The 21,468-nt window shown below is 45.3% G+C and overlaps 1 protein-coding gene across 4 annotated transcripts in view; it reads left to right on the forward strand.

The window, feature by feature from the left end:
• The window catches only part of Tmtc1 (transmembrane O-mannosyltransferase targeting cadherins 1), a 202,041-nt gene that overhangs the window by 161,105 nt on the left and 19,468 nt on the right, over positions 1-21,468 (forward strand). For all 4 annotated transcript variants that reach the window (XM_027430056.2, XM_027430057.2, XM_027430055.2 and 1 more), the window contains one exon: positions 10,524-10,632. In XM_027430056.2, coding sequence (XP_027285857.1) covers positions 10,524-10,632 — 109 coding nt within the window. The remainder of the gene's footprint in view (positions 1-10,523; positions 10,633-21,468) is intronic.

Here is a 21,468-nt window from a genome sequence, read left to right on the forward strand (position 1 = left end):
TCCTCTCTATGGACTTGGGAGTTAATGCCCTTTGCATTATCACAGAGTGCAAACGTCTCAGCATTCAGGGTTTCCTGCCCCTCATCACTCATATCCATTCTTCTGTCTTCAGGAAACCCAGACCCAGCTAATACTGACCATTGTCAGTGTGTGAGAGTTTCCTTCCAGACTGCATTGACTGAGGCCCTCAGCGAGGCTTAAGGATAAAACTGTTCTGGTGCACTGAAAATGTCCCATTTCCCCTCTTCTCTTTTCAGTGTCTGCCCAACTTCCCAGACTTACCTGGGAAGTGAGAGCATGTGCTGTGACCCCACAACTGAGGACATAGCAGACCATTACAGTACTTCTGTGAGCATTGCCCCACAATTGTGCTCACACACACCACAATTCCTGCCGGTCTTAAGTCCACAGTGGAGTTCTCTGCTGTGATAACACAGTGCAGGCCAGAGCAGAGTTCCACAGGAAGCATTCTTAAAGGAGCCTGGGGCTTTGTTTACATTCTCTGGAAGGATTGTCATCCACTGAGCAGATATCTCCAGGAAAAGTTAATGCTCCAGGCCAGACTGCCTTGTCAAGTACAAGAGTTTCAAGAATCTCAGGCCGCTACTCTCCTGGGTGCCTTTGTAGTTGAGCTGTCCTAAGACCCAGAGGGAGATGGCTTAAGGCAGGAACCGTCCAGTTAAAGGCTAATGATAACATGCCAGTCACTGGGAATTTCATTTACAGACACTGTCATACGTTAGACAACCAACACTTCATCCTGTATCTTGAGTCAGTCCATCAGGTTTTCACTTTGTCTCAAAGGTCAACTTGGTATTTGGGTTGTTGGAGGATCTCAAAAGCTTTCAAGTTCAAAGATGCTCTTTGTACACCAGGCAGAGAAGCAAGAAGAACAGAAGAACATTTGTTCTGTGTTCTCATACCTGTTTCCGGCCTGCAGGCTCCAACCCAGGCAGCACTTGGGGAGTGAATCTTGGCTTAAGAAGGCAACCCCTTCTCAGGGACTTGTCAATTCTGCCGCTTCCTTCCTCCTCTGCTTTCCACAGAATGCAGTCTCCCCAGCCAGTCTGCTGGATAGCACATGGGCTTTCTGCTCTCACCCTTCCTGTTACCTTCTTCCGATTGACAGGAGTGATGGTTGATTCACACCTTTCTTATGACTCTGTCCACTGGGAGCAGTGGGGTACCAATCCATAATCTCCTGCTCAGACAGAGAACTGACTAGGACAGGATCGTGTAAAGAGAGGTTCTTTGTCCTGTCTTGTGGCCCTTAAGCCTCAAATAAGCAATCAGATGCTATATTAGTTATAAACTGTTGTCTGGTGGCTTCTTATTGGCTAGCTCTGTCTTAATTATTAACCCATTTTTATCAGTCTATGTATTGCCACGAGGCTGTGGCTTACCCAGTAATCCCTGGCATGTTGTTACTCCTCCAGCAGCATCTCGACTCTTTCTGTCTGGCCCACTCTCCCTGCCTTTCCCAGAATTGTCCTGATCTCCTAGTCCTGCCTATCTTCCTTCCCAATTGACCGAATAGTGTTTTATTCATCAGCCAATAAGAGAAGCATATATACAGAAGGACTATCGGGGGAGCAAGGAAAATTCCATTAGGGAATTTCTGGAGGTCCAAACCTCCGGAGCTCCTGTCTGCATTGAATCTCTACAGAACTAAGCATTTGAATAGGCCTGCACCAGGTCGGAGGGCAAGGTATGTAAGTAACCAGTGGGGACAGAGAGAATCAGGAGGTAGCAGGCAGAGGTTTGACTGGAGGAGAGAGAAATGGACTCATGGCCAGGGAAGCATGGTTAGGAAACAGGAAGATGCCAAATAAAGAAGAGAGTCCAGTTTTGCAGCATGGAACTGAGAACTCTCTAAAGATGACAAGATGCCTGTGTTTGGTCTTTAGCGCCATTGGGTTGCTAGGAGTTTCCAAGTCCACCCTCCCCCACTCAGGCCGAACTGAACCTCACGGCTGCCCTGGCTTGGGGCTGAGACATGCTGGGCCACGACAAAGGACATCCCCCATCAGGATCACATGCCAATCAACTTCAGAGAGGGCCTTGACATCCTTCTTCCAGTGACATCAGCCATGTCCTTTCTTAGAATAGGCAGCTATTACCATGTGCTGATCTCTGATTATCACGTCACTTCAGGAAAACAGTTTCAGCTGGCTGTGGCTTCACCTGTTCATGTATAAAGTAGAAATAGTTCTAGAAACTGAACATCTCTTAAGTACTAAATGTAATGTATTAAGAACTTAATACAGGACCCAGCACACAATAAGGATGAACTAGTTATTTAGGTGTTACTGTAACCTAAAAACATAGTATCTCCCATCCAATCTGAAGCTCAGCTTCTGGGTGTAACGTTAATAAGGGATGAGAAGTGGGCAGCCATTCTCTACCCATGCCACTAGTTAAACATCCTATGATGACAGTCAGCTGCTGGGAGACCCGGATCTCTCTACTTAAGTAGAAGAAAGAGCCTCTCATTGTCCTGGGACTTGCCAAATAGGCTAGGCTAGCCAGCCAGTGAGCTCCAAAGTCCACCTGTCTCCATCTCCCAAGTGCTGGGAATACGTTTGTTATTAGTCACACGTACCTGCTAGGGATCAAACTCAGGCCCTCTTGTTCATACGGCAGGCCCTTTACCAATGGAGCCATCTCCCCAGCCCAGCAGTGTGATTTGAATTGTCCGCTTTTCCAGTCTTCACTGTCATGTAAATCAAGCAGAACAATAAGTGTGAACTACAGTCACACTTATTTTTTACACACTGCTTTGGACACAATGCACTCAGAAATCCCGTGCTAAAGCGATGCAGAGCAACCAGGAGTCCTTCCCATCCCGTGTGGGAAGCAGAGCCCCAGGAAGCCCACAATTACAAAGCCCATCTCCTGAGATGTCTGTCCTTAGCTTGAATTTCACACGGCAAGCTGGTAATGTCTCCTGCCGTAAAAGCAGAAATAAAAATCTTCTTTGTTTACGGGAAACATGATTTTCGACCCAGTTACAGCAAAGAGCAGCACTGCAATAACAGAAGCCCCGTGGCGCAGAGGACCTGCTATTCCTGCCTTCACCCTTCACTCCTTTCTTCTCATTGTTCCTCTCCCTCTGTCGCAAACCTATCCAGTCTAGTTTATATTAGCCAGCTGCCACTATGGGAAGGGCTGCCCTGGACTGTGGTTCTGTATCCGGTGTCACGCCATTGAAGAAAACTGACTGTCCTCTCCCAGCAGCATTCAAATTCCAGTAGCTCCTCAGCTAGGGGCAAGAATTTGTGCCCACTCCTCCCACCACCACAAACCCCGTGCTGAGATTTTTGTCTGACTTGAGCTTGTGCGTGCTGACACAGTCATCGTGAGTTCACATATACATCTATCCTGTTGTGTTTGGGAAACACTCCTCCCTTAAACTCATCTACCACCCTCTGTTTCTTACAATCTGTTCACCCCTTCATTAACATAGAGACCTGAGCACCAAGGAGAAGAGGGTGATGGAAACATCCCATTTACGGTGGAGTACTCTGAAGTTTCTTATTCTCTGTACATTGACCAGTTATGAGTCTCTGTGTTAAAAACCATTGTGTAGTTTCAAAGAAAATGGCCCCCAAAGGGAGTGGCACTATTTAGGAAGCATGGCCTTGTTGGAATAGGTGTAACCCTGTTGGAGGAAGTGTGTCACTATAGAGGTGGAGTTTGAGGTCTTCTTTGCTCAAGCTATACCCAGTAAGTCAGACCACTCCCTTTTGCCCCTGGGGCAAGATGTAGGAATCTCAACTCTTTCTACAGCACCATGTCTGCCTGCACACCACCAGGCTTCCCGCCATGATGATAATGAACTAAACCTCTGAACTGTAAGCCACCCAATTAAATGCTTTTCCTTTATAAGAGTTGCCATGCTCATGGTGTCTCTTCACAGCAATAGAAATCCTAACTAAGACAGCCACCTACTGATGGCCACTGCTGCTTGCAAGTCACCAGTCCTGTGTCTGCTACTGACACTTCCAAAGTTCATCCCATGTATCAATTCTTTCTTAAAGCAATCAACTACTTCTGTTGAGATGACTGTGGGACTATTGGCAGAAATCCAGAGGTTTTGTACAGTAGCAAACTTAACCTATCTCTAATTACTGGAAGAAAATGTGGCATATCCTCAATGCATTCGCTAAGTACCTATCATTGAGATGGCCCAAGAAAGTGAGCCTCCGAGAATGTTTTTACTTGACGCCACAGAGGAAAACACAACCACAGGGAAGTTCCCAAGAAATCACAAACACTGAGCTGCAAAATTTTCACATTCTGAGCAAAATCTAATTTCTACTCGATGTCTTTCTTATGAAATCCATTCTGAGATATTACTGGTTTCAGGAACCCATTCTGATGAACTTTTTTGGAAATTCCTGGGGCAGGAGTCATTTAAGAGAGATGAGTCCTGCTACAGAGTTGTAAAAGGTTTGTATTTGTGCTTGATTCTTACATGGATAATATGGTGCTTTGTACCTGTGATTCATGGTTGAGAGCACTCTAGTAGAGCTCCTGTAGAGAACGCTACCTCTACAGTGGCAATGTCTCTTTGTCATTCCTTCTACTCCATCCATCACTGGGGATGGCTTTGAAGTCTTACTATATGCAGATCGTTGGACTGGGATTAGTGAGATTATCTTAGACTGAGTGTTCAGTTGCTGGAAAGAGACACCATGAACTTAGCAACTCTTTAAAAAAAAGGAAAATATTTAACTGGGGCTGACTTACAGTGCACAGGGTTCTGTTGCTGAGTTGTTTTCTTGTCCCACCAGGTCCCACTGCCACTTCAGCCCCAAATAAGCACATACAGATGGTATATTAGTTATAAAACTGTTGGCCGATGACTGGGGCTTCTTACTGGCTAACTCTGTCTTAATTGTTAACCCACTTCTATTAATCTGTGTATTTCCATGAGGTGTTGACTTACCAGAGAATGTCTGGACCTTCTACTTCTTTGTCGACTACATGGGGACTGTCTTTGGCAGGCTCTCCCCACCTATCTTTCCCAGAATTCTCCTCATCTCCTAGTCCTGCCTGTCTTCCTACCTCATTGGCCAGACAGTGTTTATACAGAAGGACATCCCCCATCAGGCTTTATCCATTATCGTCCATGGTGGGAAGCATGGAGGCATGCAGACAGATAGGATGCAGGAGAGGTAACTGAGAAGGCTACATATGGACCAGAAGACAGCATGGGGAAAAAGAGGATACTGAGCCTGGCTTGAGCACTTGAAACCTCAGAGCCCACCCTCAGTTACACACTCCCTCCGACAAGGTCACACCTCCTAACGGTGCCACGCCCTGGTGACCAAGCGTTCAAATTGATGAGCCTCTGGGGTCCATTCTTATTCAAATCACCACAAAGATCCAAAGCCCACTCTCAGGGGAGTTTACAATTTAGCAAAGGTCACAGAGCACACACTCTGGGTGTTAGGATCCCCGTGAGGTGGGTGTTTTTCCTCAAGGGATTTACTGATACACTGTTTCCCAGAGTTCCCTGGGAGAAGCCCTGATGGCCATTTCACTGTGTCACTCAGATGGACATTAACAGAGTCCTCAAGGACTTGCATTAACAAGCTGTGTTAAGTGGTATTTAATCTCTCTAGGTTCATCTCTGAAAGGTCCAAGTTTCCATTCTAGCTGACATGAGTTATTACAAATGAAAGCCACTAACCCATTACTACAAAATTATTGTAGGTTCCCCCCCCCCTTTTTGCTGATTTTGAAGGATTCCCAGTTAAATAGTGTCCTGTAGCAACTAATTTTCTGCCTTAATTCTGTAAGTCCATATCTCCCCTTGGATTCAAGCAGCATTTCTAAATGTACTTGGTGAAGACTCTTTGGAATTCTAACTGTAAAATCTCAGTGGTTAAATAACTGGCATTAAAAAAATTCCTTTTTGCTTTAAAAAAAAAAAAAACATGTACAAATGGGAGAGTGACTTATAGTGTCTTTGTGAGAGAACACAACTGTGTGAATCTTCACAGACTCTGAAGAGTGGTGCAGAACCTTCATGAACTCTTGTTGACCAAGTGAATCAACGATAGAGTGCTGAGAGCTGTGGTGCAAACGTATTATAACTTTCAACTCTAAGGACTCAGTTCAAGGATGAGTCCTTGAAGGCTGGGCTGCTGTCAAAGACAGGTGCATGTGTGCAGGAGAGCCAGTTAGGAGCTAACTTGATCACGGTGAGAAGAGATAGACAGGCTCTGCCTTTGATGGTTAGATTAACTGACTTGATTAAAATCAGAGTCAATTGCAGGGAGGGAACCTTATTTAGGAAGCATCATCATATGACCTGTGGGCTTGTTTGTGGGGCATTTTCTTGATTATTGATTGTGTGGGGAGTCGGGGCTGGAACATGGCCACCTCATTCAAATATATTTTCACCAACTTTCTGTTTACAGTGGTTTCCTTCACAGTCTAAGCTTGGCTATCCTGGAACTTGATCTGTAGACCAGGCTGGCCTCAAACACAGAGATCCACCTGCCTCTGCTTCCTGAGTGTTAGGATTAAAGGCATATACCACCAAGCTTTACTTTAATTCCTTTTCACAAATTGGAAACTTAGCTGAATGGGGTCTTTCCATGAAGTCACCACTCCCTTTTTTCTTTAAATTTTCCCCTGAGTCTCCTTTTCTCCTCAAACTGTACATTTTGTAGTTTTCCTTTCTCAGCTTGCTCCCCTTCGTCATAGATCTGCATAAGATTGGCCTCCAATAACCAAGCAACACAGTCAGTATTAGACTATCTGGATATCTTCTCTGCCAAGGCTGTTAATGCATAACTCTTCAATTTAGCCTCAGGCAGATTTTTTTTAACAAGAGCAGAAAGCACCTACATTTTTTGACAAAATATCACAAGAATGGTCCCTAGGTCACATACTAATATTCTTCTACTCTGAAACCTCCTGATCCAGGCCCTCATAGTTCAAATCACCCTCATCACCACTGTCTTCAATGCTCCTACTAGGATGATAAATGGCTTACCCCATTTAAAACATTGAACTGCTTTCCTAATTCAAAGTCTCAAAATCCACATTCCTCAAAACAAAAACAGTTAGGCCCATCACAGCAATACCCCACTCCTGATACCATCTTCTGTCTTAGTTAGGGTTTGTTTGTTTGTTTGTTTGTTGTGGTTGTTATTTTTGTTTGGTTGTGGTTGAGACTGGGTTTCTCTGTGTAACAGCTCTAGCTGTCCTGGAACTCACTTTGTAGACCAGGTTGGCCTTGAACTCACAGATCTGCCTGCTTCTGTTTCCTGAATGCTGTGACTAAAGGTGTGCGCCACCACACCTGGCTTTAGTTAGGTTTTCTATTTGCTGTAAAGAGGCAGTGGAAACTCTTATAAAGGAAAACATTTAATTGGTGCTAGCTTACAGGTTCCAGAGATTTAATCCATTATCATCATGGCAAGAAGCATGGCGGAATGCAGGCAGACATGGTACTGGAGAAGGTGCTGAGAGTTCTACATCTACATCAACAGGCAGCAGGAAAAGAGAGAGAGAGAGAGACACTGGGCCTGGCTTGAGCATTTGAAACCCCAAATCCCACGTCTGCCCCAGTGACACACTTCTTCCAACAAGCCACACCTACTCCAACAAAACCACACACCAAAATAATGCCACTCTCTATGAGCCTCGGGAGGCCATTTTCACTGAAACCACCACATCTACCAAACTGAATCCTTAACTCCAAGGACTTTTGAAACGGTGACTTTTTACTCGCAAGTCTGTGATGGGAGTCTGCCTTCTAGGTGAAACTGACTGGTAACAGGCTGCTTCTGTCACCAAAGCATTCAAACTACATTCTATAGACCCTGGCCCTGCAGGGGGTAGGGGAGAAGGCTTGACCCTCAGCCACCCTTGGGAACTCATGGCACAGGTGTGCTGAGATCTCAGTACCCATACTGATCACCTGGGAAGTGTGGATGAGGCCTGAGTTTCTATATTTGCAGTGAGCTGCCAGGTGACATTCACGCTAGTACATGAATCACAGTCTGAACAGCTCTTGGGGGAAGGGATAGAATCCTGAGCAGCTAAAATAAGCAACTATAAGCAGGCATGGTGGCTCACACTTGTAAATCCCAGTGCCCAGGAGGCTGAAGTAAAAAGTTTAAGTAGATACCCAATGATCCAGAAATAAAGTAATAAAGATGTGCTTTAAAAATAATTTAACATTCGCTGGATTTTTACTATGTGCAGGTCATTGGATCTCTGGGGTCTCTGGGATCAAAAACAAGCAAACAAACAAAAAACCCAAAAAGATGAATAAGATCCAAGACAGAGGCCACAGAGAGCATACACTCAGAGTATTGGGATCCCAGTGTCATATTTTAAACTGGTCTCGTGTGGGAATTTTTCCTCAAGGGATTTCAAGGCTGGCCTAGCATACAGAAATAGATCTTATCCTGAAGAAAATGAATCAGTTGTGTGACAATGGAGAAGCATTTGGAAGAAGATGTGAACATAATTAGAGCCATTCGGCCCTCCTGCATGTGGATTTTTACACTAGAAAAATGAGCACAATATCTATCGTGTGGGGCTGCTGTAAGAACTGAATTCATGATGCTATGAGAATTGATGAGAATGCCCAGGACACAGTTATTACTGAGTCGAGCTGTGAAAACGTATGCATCAGACTCTGTATTGGTTTCTGGTGGGAAAAGGTGCCCCCCAAGGACTAGGCCTAGCTCCTTGAGGCCATGGGCTGTCTGTGTTTCCAGAGATTCCATTCTCCATACTACACTGTATTTGTTACATTTATAATACCAGTGTCTGTGGGAGTTGTTTCAGTAGCAGAGTTATTACTGCCTAAGTGTAGTGAATGACAGAGGATCCAGCTACCAAATCAATAGGACAAGGGGTCTTTCACACAAGGACAGGACTTGCAGACTGCCAGACTTCAAGTCCCAGAGAAGACCAAATAACAAAAGCAGAGAGAGTTTGTGGTGAGGACATAACAGTGCATTGACTACTCTTTTCCAGTCAATGCTCACAGTGTTTTCTAATTTCATAAATTGTATGTGACATTTTCTTCCTTGGATGTAAACCATTGATGAACATTTGGCCTGGCTTGTCCTGAACCAGTAGCCACCATTAAGAATTCAGCTTGTAGCTCACAGACTCTGGATCTACAGCCAGGAAGTCTGCATGGGACTGACCAAGGCCCTATGCATGTGGGTGACAGTTACGTAGCTTGGTCTGTTTGTGGGGCCCCTTGTGGGAGGATCAGGACCTGTCCCTGGCTCATGAGCTGGCTTTGGGAACCTACTCCACTGTTGGGTTGCCTCACCCAACCTTGATGCAGGAGGAGGAGCTTGGTGCTGCCTCAATTTGATATGCCACGGTTTGTTGACTCCCATGGGAAGCCTGCCCATTTTTTTAATGGAGGAGGAGTGGATGGGGGGATATACGGAAAGTGTAAGTGAGGGAACAGAAGGAGAGGAGGGAGGGGAAATTGCTTTGTATGTAAAATGAATGAAAAAATTAATTAAAAAACTCAAATCAAAAATAAATATTCTATGCTAAGATCTTCAAAGGAAAAAAAATTACAGCTCGTGAAGCTCATTAGTTAAATCTACTAGTCACTCTTCCTGAGGACATGAGTACCCAGCACCCATACTGGGTGGCTCATAACCCTGTAACTCCAACTCTGGGGCATCCAGCGTCCTCTTCTGGACTCTGTAGGTACCTGCACATGGGATCTGCACACAGATACACATTGACAAGCATAAAAATGTCTTTTAAAAAAGGATTTCAGACTGTGGTGCTGTTAGAAATGACACAGACCATGTTCACATCATTATATCCGGTTCCAAGCTGACAGGCGATGTCTCCAGTGTGTTGGCCTGAGGTCGGTGTTTCTTGTTAACAGACTTATAGACCCTTCCGTAGAACTCCCCAACACTGCAGAGCAGGTGTGCTTGCTTGTTACTCTTTCTGTCACTAAGACCAAATTCCTGACTAGCGAAAATGTACGAGAGGAAGGACTTCTTTGGGTTCCCAGTTGTAAAAGGTGTATAGCCCATCTTGGTTGGGGAAGGCATGGCCTTGGGAGTGTGAGGTGACATGGTGTCCGCAGTAAAGAAGCAGTAAAATGGACAGGAAGTAGGTCTGGTCTACAAAACCTCAAGGCCTGCCCCCAGTGATCTATGCCCCGCCCCCACCCTCCAGTTAGGTTCAAAAATCCGGTGTCCACAACCCTCTATAACAGTTCATGTACCATCTGGGGACCAGGTGTTGTTGAGATACATGAGCTGTAGGAGCACACCACAGCAGCAGGGGACAGGAGCCTTCACATTGCCTTCCATTGAGAATTCAGGTATGAGAGGAGACTGTTAGACTCAGCACAGGCTGGCATAACATGTATACATTAATACAATAAAATCCAGAACGAACTACCTCATCTTTGCTAAAAGAAGTGAGAATTTGGAGTCTAGGCAGAGGACTAAAGCAAGTACGAATGAGAGGTGTCCTTCTCCCCCTGTCATCTGCAGGTCCCAGGAGAAAACTGAAGAAGCCATCATGCTGCTGAAGGAATCCATCAAGTATGGTCCAGATTTTGCAGATGCCTACTCGAGCTTGGCTTCCCTCCTGGCTGAGCAGGTAATTGTTTCCATTTAATTTCACAAGTGTTTCTTTAAAGGTAGCTGTCAAGCGCACCTGCCAATATCATCACAGATTTTTATAGAAATAACACAACTAATCATTAGTAACTGCAGTCCAGCACTGGGTCTTATGTCAGTTTTGCACTTGGTGGACTCTAGAAGCTGGGTTTTCTCTCTGTGTAAGGATCAAACTGAGATTCCTTGCAGCAGTCACTTGGCTCAGACAAAAAAGGAATGATGTGATCCCTCACATCAGTTACCAAGGGTACGGTTTGCATTTTAAACATCACAGAAGTTCCGACAAGTAGCAAAATTAGAATAGTCTATGAATATTTTAAGTGACAGAAATTATAAACTTAGTTTTTATGCCATCCCCCAGAACCTTCTTCAGACACAGAAATCTGTGCATTTGTGGATCCCAGATATAAAATGGCATTAGAGGTGAATAACTCTTGTGCACATTTTCTAATTAGTTAAACTTAGTGCAGTATACACTAGCTATGCAAATAGCTGTATGCTGCATTGATTAGGGACTAAAGACAAGAAACTTCAGTACAGACAATATTTTTTCTGTGTGTGTGTGTGTGTGTGTGTGTGTGTGTGTGTGTGTGTGTGTGTGTACTTGGTTCAGAATAGAATATCCAATGCCTTCCTCTGTTGCCCTCTGCTTTGAGATAGGGTCTCTCATTGCACCTGAAGTTTACTCTTTTGGCCACACTTGGCGGCCAGTGTTCTCCTAGGATCATCTACCTGTTTTTAACTGAGTCACTGAGGCCATAAACACATGTGTGTACTAGGGACTCAAACTCAAACCCCTAAGCTTATACCCAGTACGCCCTCTCCCTGTCCCTTTTCTGAGTGTTTGATCTAATGTCCATTGACCCTGCAGATAGAGGGGGTTGCCTGTGTTCTCTGAACAGCACAGAAGGGCTGGAGACAGAAAGTCTATCCTGGGTAGATGAATTTCTTGAATGTTGACATATAGCGTTTTAAATTAAGGCAATCCTCCAGTCTTTGACAGCCTTTAGCTTATGTTAATGAAGACACTGGAGGGTTTTCTAGATAAAAGATTGCCTGCATCCCTCAGTGTCAATACTTCTCACTTCACCCTGGCTCCTTCATCTTCCAGAAGACATACCCTACCTCCCCGCCTGCGACCTAGCATGCCAAACACCCTCACTGGGCAGGCATTTCCCTCAACCACCACACATCTCCACCAACACGGATCCATTTCCTTCTTCTTGCCATGCCAGTTTCTGCCCACACAATATCTTGAGGTCTTCCCTTGTGACCCTTTTGGCACAACTTCCATCACCTTGTCCTGTGTTTCCCATTCTTTACAAACTTATACCATCTAACATAGCTTTCTGTATTAATGGTCTTTCACACACCTCCAGAATGTCTGAGTTTGTAAGGACAGTTATTGAATTCATTGCAATATCCCCACACGTGCCAGGCTGTACGCAGTCAGTAGATTCCAGATTGGTGAGTAACTAAATCAACTTGAAAAAGAATTCTGGGTTGTGCTCCTGCATTACAGGGGGCTGGACTTGGGGTCATACTGCTGTCATCGAATCATGCTTCAGTGCGATGGCCCGCCCTGCCCTGAGGACTAGACTGAGAAGCAGTCATGGGGCACTATTCATAGTGACCCCAGGCTGTCACCCTGAGGCTGTTGCCATGGTCCCTCACATCTTTATGAGGCCCTGAGGGTGAGAGATCTATGTTTCAGTGTTGGAAAGCCTATATCCATTTCTCCGAAATTTAGTTTTTATTTTCTTTTCAACCTGGTGCATTGAGATTTTTTTTGTTTTCTGGAAAGGTCAATTCTGTCTCCACTTTCGTTCCTCCTCAACTGACAGCCATCTGGAATGTATTAGCTGCTTCTTCCCAGTGCTGTTCTTACTTCTACATTTGTTTGGTTTTTTTCCCCCCTTAATTCGTATTCAGCTCATGTTCCTGCCTTAATTTCATTATGCAACAATGAGGTGTGAGTGAAGATCGAAATACTTCCCAGCTCAGATCTTTTCTCCCAGCTCCCTAGGCAGGTAGCAGACACTGAACTGCTTGCTCTCTGGGGGGAAAAACACAATGTTAAACACTGTTACATTGGCATCTACAAGCGATAACCAAGTGCCTTGGGAGATGGACAGATTTCTCTTTACATAGTTCTCTTTTCTCAGGACCATATTTCTTTCTAAGTCCCTTCTTGTGCTTCCGGAACAATTCAGTTTCCAGTTCCTGCCCGAACTTTCCCCATTTTGTGGTGAGTTATGTTTCCAGAGATCTCTGTGTTCATCACTTTGCCTGTTGTTCTGAACAGACCCCCCCCCCAACAAATTCATCTGAGAGAGGAGGAGGGGTTTATTCCGCCCACAGTTTGGGGGTGCAGTCTGTCACGGAGAGAAAGGCATGGCAGGGAGTGGTTCTGACTACTACTTGTTCACATCTCAGTGGTCCAGGAAGCAGACAGGAAGTGGGCCCAGCTATAAGTCTCAAGACATGCTTTCAGTGCCTCACTTCCTCTACCTAGAGATGCTGTTAGAGAACCAGCAGCACCAGCTGGGAACCGCATAGCCTATAAAGGATGTTTCATCCAAGAGCCATGACATCAGCATACAAACTCATCATTTATTTTATTTCTCGGGTTAGTATCCTGAGATGATGTTTAAACCATGTGGGCCAGGGAGATGGCTGCCTTTGCAAAGTACTTGCTGTGAAAGCAAGAAGTCTGGAGATCCTCAGACTCTCCATAAAAAGTGAAGCAAGCACTTGGGAAGCACAGAGAGGGGAGCCCCAGGCTGGGATCACCAGAGAAAACCTGCCTCAATACAGAAAGTGGAGCACGATGGAGGAAGACACATAAGGTCAACTTCAAGCCTCCACATGCATGCACTCACACAAATGTGTACACACATGCACTCATGAGAGCACACCACAAATGCATGCACTCTCACACACATCAAGTGTGAACACACACACACACACACACACACACACACACACACACACACACACACTACATCACATTTAAAAAACAAAAACAAAAAACAATTGATTTTTGGTGTTTCAGGCTTATCTTCCTCCGACCACAGGTTTCTCTGGAATATCGTGGTCTTAGATATAACTCTAATTAGTGTCATTGTTTATACACAAATAAAACATTAATGTGTTGAGACTGTGAAAATTAATGGGCCTTAGTGGGTATCCCAAAGTTTCAGCTGTATTTCCTTCCTAAACTGATGAACTCTGAGCTCAGTTAAAGACACTGTGTTAGGGCTGGAGAGATGACTTGGCAGTTAAGAGCACTGGATGTTCTTCCAAAAGGCCCGGGTTTGATTCTCAGCACCCACACAGCAGCTCACAAATGCCTCTAACTCCAGTTCTAGGAGATCTGGAACCCTTGCACAGACAATACATACAGGCAAAACACTTGATGCATATAAAAATAAATAAATCTTTTAAAAAGAAGATACTACTTAGAGTGATTAGGATGTTTAAGGACCTTGACATTTGTACTGGCTCACCCAGGACAGTCACATGACTGTTACAGTAGACAGACCCTATACCAGGCGGCAGTTTGTTGTTTGCTTGGTTTTTTAATGAAATAAAGACATTTTTCAGGCAAAAAAATTTAAAAGAATAACATATACTTTTTCCTTAGCTGAAGTTCAAGGGTGTCAGATGGGATATTTGAAATGATTTCCTGATTATTTCCCGTGGGAATATGGGAAGCTGAAGCAAAAAGCTTCCAAATTCCACACAATGGGAGCTCAATAGTTGTGGCGAGAAACAGACTATGCAGGAGACCTCCATCTTTTCTGACAGACAGAAACCACATCCTTTGAAGGAGACCTCCGTCTTTCTGACAGACACATCTTTTGGCCTTTTTTCCCACTCTGGAGGGGTGCGTTGGGGGTATGTGAAATGCTTTGGGATCTGAGAATCTCACTGAAAAATCTGAAGGGTCCTTCTACCCTGAGGGCAATTGGTTTTAACTTGAAAGGGACAAGACAGCTGTTAGGCAGAACTCAGGGCCCCTCCCTTCTCCAAGTCTACACATCTTACCTTAATTTCTGGAATTCTTTTGAGAAGACACAGGGTTTCTGATACACACTGTATGAACCGGCGGCCGTCAGAAATCCAGACCTGATGTTCTTCAAGCTGCCCCCTTTCCTGGTAGCACCCCTCTAACAGCATCCTAGCCTTTAAAACACCGGAAAATATGGAAGCAATATTCTTAAAGCGCAGTCAGTCAGCATGCACACACATGTGGTACCTTCCCCTTCCTCTGAGCAGAGTTACCATCTGCCACACACACACACACACACACACACACACACACACACAGACAGACACAGACACACACACATAGACACACACACACACACAGACACACACACACAGATACAGACACACACACACAGACACACACACACACACAGACAGACACAGACACACACACATAGACACACACACACACAGACACACACACACACACACACACACACAGAGAGAGAGAGAGAGAGGCCATGCCCATGCCCATGCTAACATCCATTGGATGTGGACCAATGTCATGCTAAAAGAAATAATAACTGAATAAAATCTCCCATGTGCAGGCAAGATTCCAGAAGCTGTGTGAAAGAATTCACATTTATCTATATTTAATTTCAAGTTTGCAGAGAGCACGACCTATGGAGCTATGAGGCACTTGGCAATTAGAATGTCCATACAAGATTGTCTTTCAAATATGCATGGTTTACTCACACAAACATTACTTATGCTACTGTGCTCATATAAAAACTAAACAGATATTTCACCAAGCAGGGAACAGTTGATTGGACAGAAAATGTTGGGGAATCTTCTCTGGTAAGGACACTTTGGAAACTTGCAGGCTCTACCCACGTCTGCAGGGAAGTCCTTCAGCTGTGGCAGGCTGGGTGGATGGCAGTGGTGAAGGTCCAAGAATCCCCTGAGAGCATAGACCAGCAGCTGGGACTGACGAGTGGGCCTGTGTGTGCCTAGAGATAATCCAGAAGTTCGGTGGTTACCAAGACGAGGCTGGGCACAGAGTTTTACAGCTTCTTGCTGGTGGGTAACAACACAGAGACTAGAGAAGCCATCTTTCCAGAGAAAGCCAGCGCCATCCTTGAGGCCATTTCTAAAGTTGCTGTTTTTATTATTTCACTGGGCAGTAGCTTTGGCTATCAGGGCTCACAGCTTGGGGTTGGTTCAGTAGCATATCAGCGTCTCCTTGGGGGTCACTTGGTTAGTGTACCAAGGCATGTCCTGGGCTAAGGGCTTATGTGAGTTGCCTGGGGCTGCCACTGAGGCCTAGCTCCTGACAGAGCTGCCTGGTGACAAGCTTGGGCATTGTATTTCAAGTCACACACACAAAAAAAATGGCTTTTTAAGTCACACAAAATAGCGTGTTCCTAAGTTCTTTGTCTTGGCCTGAACTTTCTGATTCTTTAGGACTTTCTAGTCCTGTCTTTTCTGCCATTTAGATACTTACCCTTTCCAGGTAGCTATTTCAGTGAGAAATTTGGGAACAGTAACTTTGAATTATTTGGTTATGTCTTTAAAAAGAAAAACTTTATGGCCATGGGGATAGTGGCTCAAACCTGTGATCCAACTATTTGGAAGAAGAAGCCTGAGAGTCTCAGAATACAGAACCCCAGCAGGGCCCCTCCAGGACAGGGACACAGAACCCCAGCAGGGCCCCTCCAGGAGAAATCACTCCCAGTCACTTTTAGCCTTGGAGAAGCCAGAGAAAAGCATACTCCGGCAGAAAATGAGATCAGCCCTTTCTTTCTCTTATCACACAAGAATGGGTGTGATGTGTTAAAAATCAGAGAAGTGACATGTGTCCTTTACTCCGTGTAGTATCTAGAAACAATGCCATCTTGTTTCATTCAGGTTCTTATATGCGTTTGTGTTAACACTTAGGTCTATGTGTGGCCTGAGTGAGTTCTTCCCCCTGCCACTCACTTATGAATACCAATGTGCATCATTTTGTGCATGTGTATGGATACACACATATGACACCACATGTGTCATGGCATGTTTGTGGAGGTCAGACGACAACCCTAGGGAGTCTGTTCTCTCCATCCATCTCATGGCTCAGCAGCAGGCTTCTTCACCTGCTGAGACACCTCACGGTACCCCACAAATATCATTTTGATGCCGACTTTCTAGTTAAAAATAATGTGTTGTAGTTCACATACAAAAGCACCAGCTTTGGATTCTCCTTCCTTCCTTCCTTCCTTCCTTCCTTCCTTCCGTCCGTCCTCCTTCTCCTCCTCCTCCCCCTCCTCCTCCTCCTCCTCCTCCTCCTCCTCTTCCTCCTCCTCCTCCTTTTCCCTTAAACAGCATACTTTTTCTTTCTGGTAGCTTTGTAAATTACAAACAATATTTTGAGCTAGGTGTGATAGCCCAACCCTTGTAATCACATGGAACGTGTAAATGAAAATCCCACATGTACAGGATGGGTGGGTGGACACCTGAGATAGGAAAGTGACTTTGGACTGCAAACAAATGAAAACATATTATGAGCAGGTGATTCCTCAGAGTGAGCAGTAAAGAACAGTATTGTGGGAGTGGGGAGGATCTTAGGGGTAGGAGAATAGTTCAGTCAGTCCAAAGCTTGTTGAACATGCATGAGGACCAGAGTCTGGTGTGATGGGTGTGATGGATTACGCTTATAATCCCAGCACTGGGGAGGTGGAAACAGGAGGATTCCTGGGGCTTACTGGCCAGCCAGCCTAGACCTGTGAGCCTCAGGCTGCAGAGAGAGGACAGAACCTGAGGGAAAAAACTGGACGTTTACTTCTGAGGTGTTACTTGCACTGGAGAAAGTGAACGCAGCTCTGGGTACCACACAGCAGAAGAGGAGAGTCTTAGGGAGGCAGTAGCCTGACTTCCGCCTGGTTTTCCCCAGATCTCTGTCAGCATGCAGAGGTAGACACTGAGCTTCTCAGACAGGGCTTCGAGTTCCTGAGCCCATAGGAACTTGTAACCACCTAGCTCTTGTCACAGAACAAAGCTTGGCATTACATTAGCAGCAAAGAAGATGAAATTAACATTTCTTAGAATCCTGACCACTGTAAATTATCACTAGCCTCGGGTTTATAGTCTATTGAGAAGCTCAATTAATATGAAGAGGTTTATAAGATATTTTCCTTTTGTGTATCTGGGGATGTGACTTTATTTAATACCAGAGTGTGAGGTGGCTTAGAGGTTAAGAGCACTGGGTGCTCTTCCAGAGGTCCTGAGTTCATCTCCCGACAACCACATGTTGGCTCACAACCATCTATAATGAGATCTGGTGCCCTCTTCTGGTGTGCAGGAGCACATGCAGACAGAACACTGTATACATAATAAATAAATAAATCTTTAAAAAAAAATACCAGAGTGGAACATGCCTTTAATCCCAGCACTCGGGAGGCAGAGGCAGGTGGATCTCTGTGAGTGAGTTCCAGGACAGGTTCCAAAGCAATACAAAGAAACCCTGTCTTCAAAAAAACAAAAACAAAAAACAGAGTGAAAGAAGACTGAGACCTAACGTGAGTTCATAAGAGGACGGGCTCCGTTCCTCTCCTTCTACAGTGCTGTCATGAATTGGGTCAGTCACACTCAACACTCACAGCTAGGTCAACTTGGAGTGAACCCTAATGTAAGAATGTATTGATTTAATCCTTTAGCTCATGGTGGCTGAGATCGCAAATCCCAGCAAAGATCCATCAAGTGGCAAGTCCTGTGTCTTGCCTTCCTGGGAGCTAGTCCCAGGACCAGGGACTTTGAAGCAGGGCATGAGAACACCTGCAGCAAGTGTGAACAGCACTCTGCACCAAGGAGGATGTCATGGAGACTTGAGCTTATGTGGCTGGGGTGTGGCAGGCGCCATAAGCTAATGGAGGAAGCTGAGGAGGAAAACCTCTCTGGCCAGGAGTAGACGGTGTGAATCTTACATCTGCCAGAGTAGAGGACGGAGCAAAATGATAGGAAAATCTGGGAGTCACACACGGGGGTCTCCTCTTTCCTGGTCCCACGTCATGCCTGTAGAGGTGCACTCTTGCGTTCTTTCTTCTTGAGTACTACATTTATCTGAGAAGTCCACACATGTGTACAGTGTAATGTGACCACACTCCTCCCTTTCGTCTCTTCTCCCTGCCACCATTTCCCCTAACTCACACCTCTGTCCCATTTTCATATCTTCCTCTCTTTTCTTTAAATAACCCATTTTGCCCCACTTTGTTCACTTAGCATCATCCACTGGCGTGTGGACAATCTCCCTAAAAGAACGATTCTCCCTCCCCCTGGAGCTGCCAGCTGCCAGCTGTCCCTCAGTTAGGGGTTATCAGCTAACGCTCAGGGAAGTATCTCCTGATTTTTACTGTAGTTTTGTGGGAGCTGCGTTGTCCACTTGTTCATGGTACTTATGTTTTAACTCCTTCTTGCCTACTAGTGCATTTCCGTGAGGCTTTCTCACAACCTTACTTTTGGTTAAGCCATTCCTCCCCCTCCCCCTTCCCCATCCCCAATCCCCTTGCTCCCGTCCAGCTTGACACTTTAATCCTTGTCCCCTCCCTCCTTCTGTGTCAGACATATATTGTGATATCCCCTCCCAATGGCCATGTCCTCCCATTGTCCTTTCACTGCTCTGGCCTTCCTCTCTGAAGTGACTGTTTCTCTTACGCCCCCCTTGTCACACACACACAGGGCTCACACTCCGCTGGGAGACAAAGACATGCAGCATCAGAAGATGCCAGAATTTCCTCAGGGAGGAAGAACACCAAGCTCGTCGGTCCGATTCAGTTGGATGCTAAGGAAAACGAGGCATCAAATATTGATAGAATGCTCCCCAGAAATGTCCTGTGATCGCTTGAAGCTGATCGTTCACTGTTCTGTAAAGAAAACAACAGTGGTGAGAGTGAGGAGGCAGAGCCCTCGGGGTGTCTTCATCTTTGGAGCTGCAGTGTCTTGAGTAGTTTCTTAGCAAAGTCAGCAGGAGGTGACAGAGCCACAGACTGTCAGACTTGTCAGACCCCAGCTTCCCAGGGATGTCACATCCCTGAGTCTCCAGGTCTCCACTTTCCTCAGGCTGCCAGACTTGTCAGTCCCCAGCTCCCCAGAGTGTCAAATCCATGAGTCCTCAGCTTCCCAGTGCTGTCACAGACATACATCCCCGGCTCCCCAGGGCTGTACTAGTGAACAGTCACTGTGTGACTGCCTGCTTCATGGGTTAGAAGGAACACATTTCTGCATAGGGTCCAGACCTGTGGCTGTGTCAGGGAGCTTTTTCTAATGTTAGAGGAACCCACTGTATACGTCCTGTACATTAAATACGTCTGGCTGCTGTGGACCGTCCTCTAAGTCACCAAACTCCAGTAGTGTCGAGGGAGCCAAGCCCCCACAGGGTTCACAATGGTCTCCGCAGTTTTCCTACAAATATGAAAAAGTAACTTGTCTTTCACTCTCATTCTTTTGTGAATTTGCAGTAGTTTTCGGTGGTCATATGATATAGCCACAATTCAGAAACGGCTGTTAAAATGATAGTTCCCCTTTCCACCTTTCATCCCGTCAGGTCACAGTTTCTTCATGCTTGAACTACCAATAACAGGAAACACTTAAAAACACACCGTCACAAAAGCAGGTGTGAGAAGCCAGGTATCTTCTACTAGGTCAAACATTAAAGAGATGGGTAAATGGAGCCAGGAGACAGCTCAGTAACTAGCATGTGTGTGGCTCTTAATTCTGTCCTCAGAATGCCCATAACCAAAATAATCTAGTAAGTATCTCAATTAATATCACTGTCGTATCTTCTTTTGCTTTGGAAGGTCTTTTTATATAGACACATTGTTTATGTTAGAGCTTATTGTCAATTCTCTCCTTCTATGAAAGTTCGGGAGATTGAACTCAGGTTGTCAGGCTTGGCAGCTGACACCTTAACCTACGGAGCCTCTCTCACAGGTCCCAGGGAGCAGCAATTCTTGATGGACGTGCCCTACTTCCTATAGCAGCTGCAACTGTCGATGCACCCTGGATAAATGAACAAATGCCCTCTAATACTTTCTAGATGTTGGTTGGAATCTGATGTAGTATACATTCTTCCTGTCCTTTAACACACACACACACACACACACACACACACACACACACACACACACACACACACACAAAGCTTTTCAATGGACAGTGTCTTCAAAGCTTTCTTTCAAACTTACTAAGATCAAAAGTACCTATTTTGAGATTTTTATTCATCTTTAACATCTTTGAGTTTGACATCTGTTGAACTTGGCAGTTGAAGGTGTTTGAGAAACGTGCATCTCCGTTTTGCTGGTCTGTGGATCCCTGATTCAATACATAACGCTTGTCACATGTACATTTCCCCCTTTCCTCAACAGTGCTGAAATAGCTAGACTCAGACAGACAGCCTTGGTGTTTCCACACAAGGTGAAGAGCCCACAGTGTCCCTGCCACGTTCCCGACCTCAGTCTCTTGGCTTACTGAGCAGCACAGAAGATGGCCACACCACATACCTTCACTTGTAGGCTGTGAGCTGCCTTGTGGACCCTAGGAATGGAACTCCATTCCTCAGGCAGAACAGCCAGTGCTCTGACCTGCTAAGCTGTCTGTCTAGCCCCTGAAAGTACAGATTTAGTAAGGCAAGGAGCACAGGATTCAGTTAGCTGTCGAAATACTCCAGGAAGGGGTAAAGACAGAGCCCTCTTCATCTGCAACTGGTCTCCCCTCATCACCTATCTGAAAACCTGCCCCCAATCCCAGTACTCATGAGGTTGAGGCAGGAGGCTTGTAGTAAGTTAAGAGACCA

This window comes from Cricetulus griseus, chromosome 8, assembly GCF_003668045.3.
Source record: "Cricetulus griseus strain 17A/GY chromosome 8, alternate assembly CriGri-PICRH-1.0, whole genome shotgun sequence".
Classification (NCBI taxonomy): domain Eukaryota; kingdom Metazoa; phylum Chordata; class Mammalia; order Rodentia; family Cricetidae; genus Cricetulus; species Cricetulus griseus.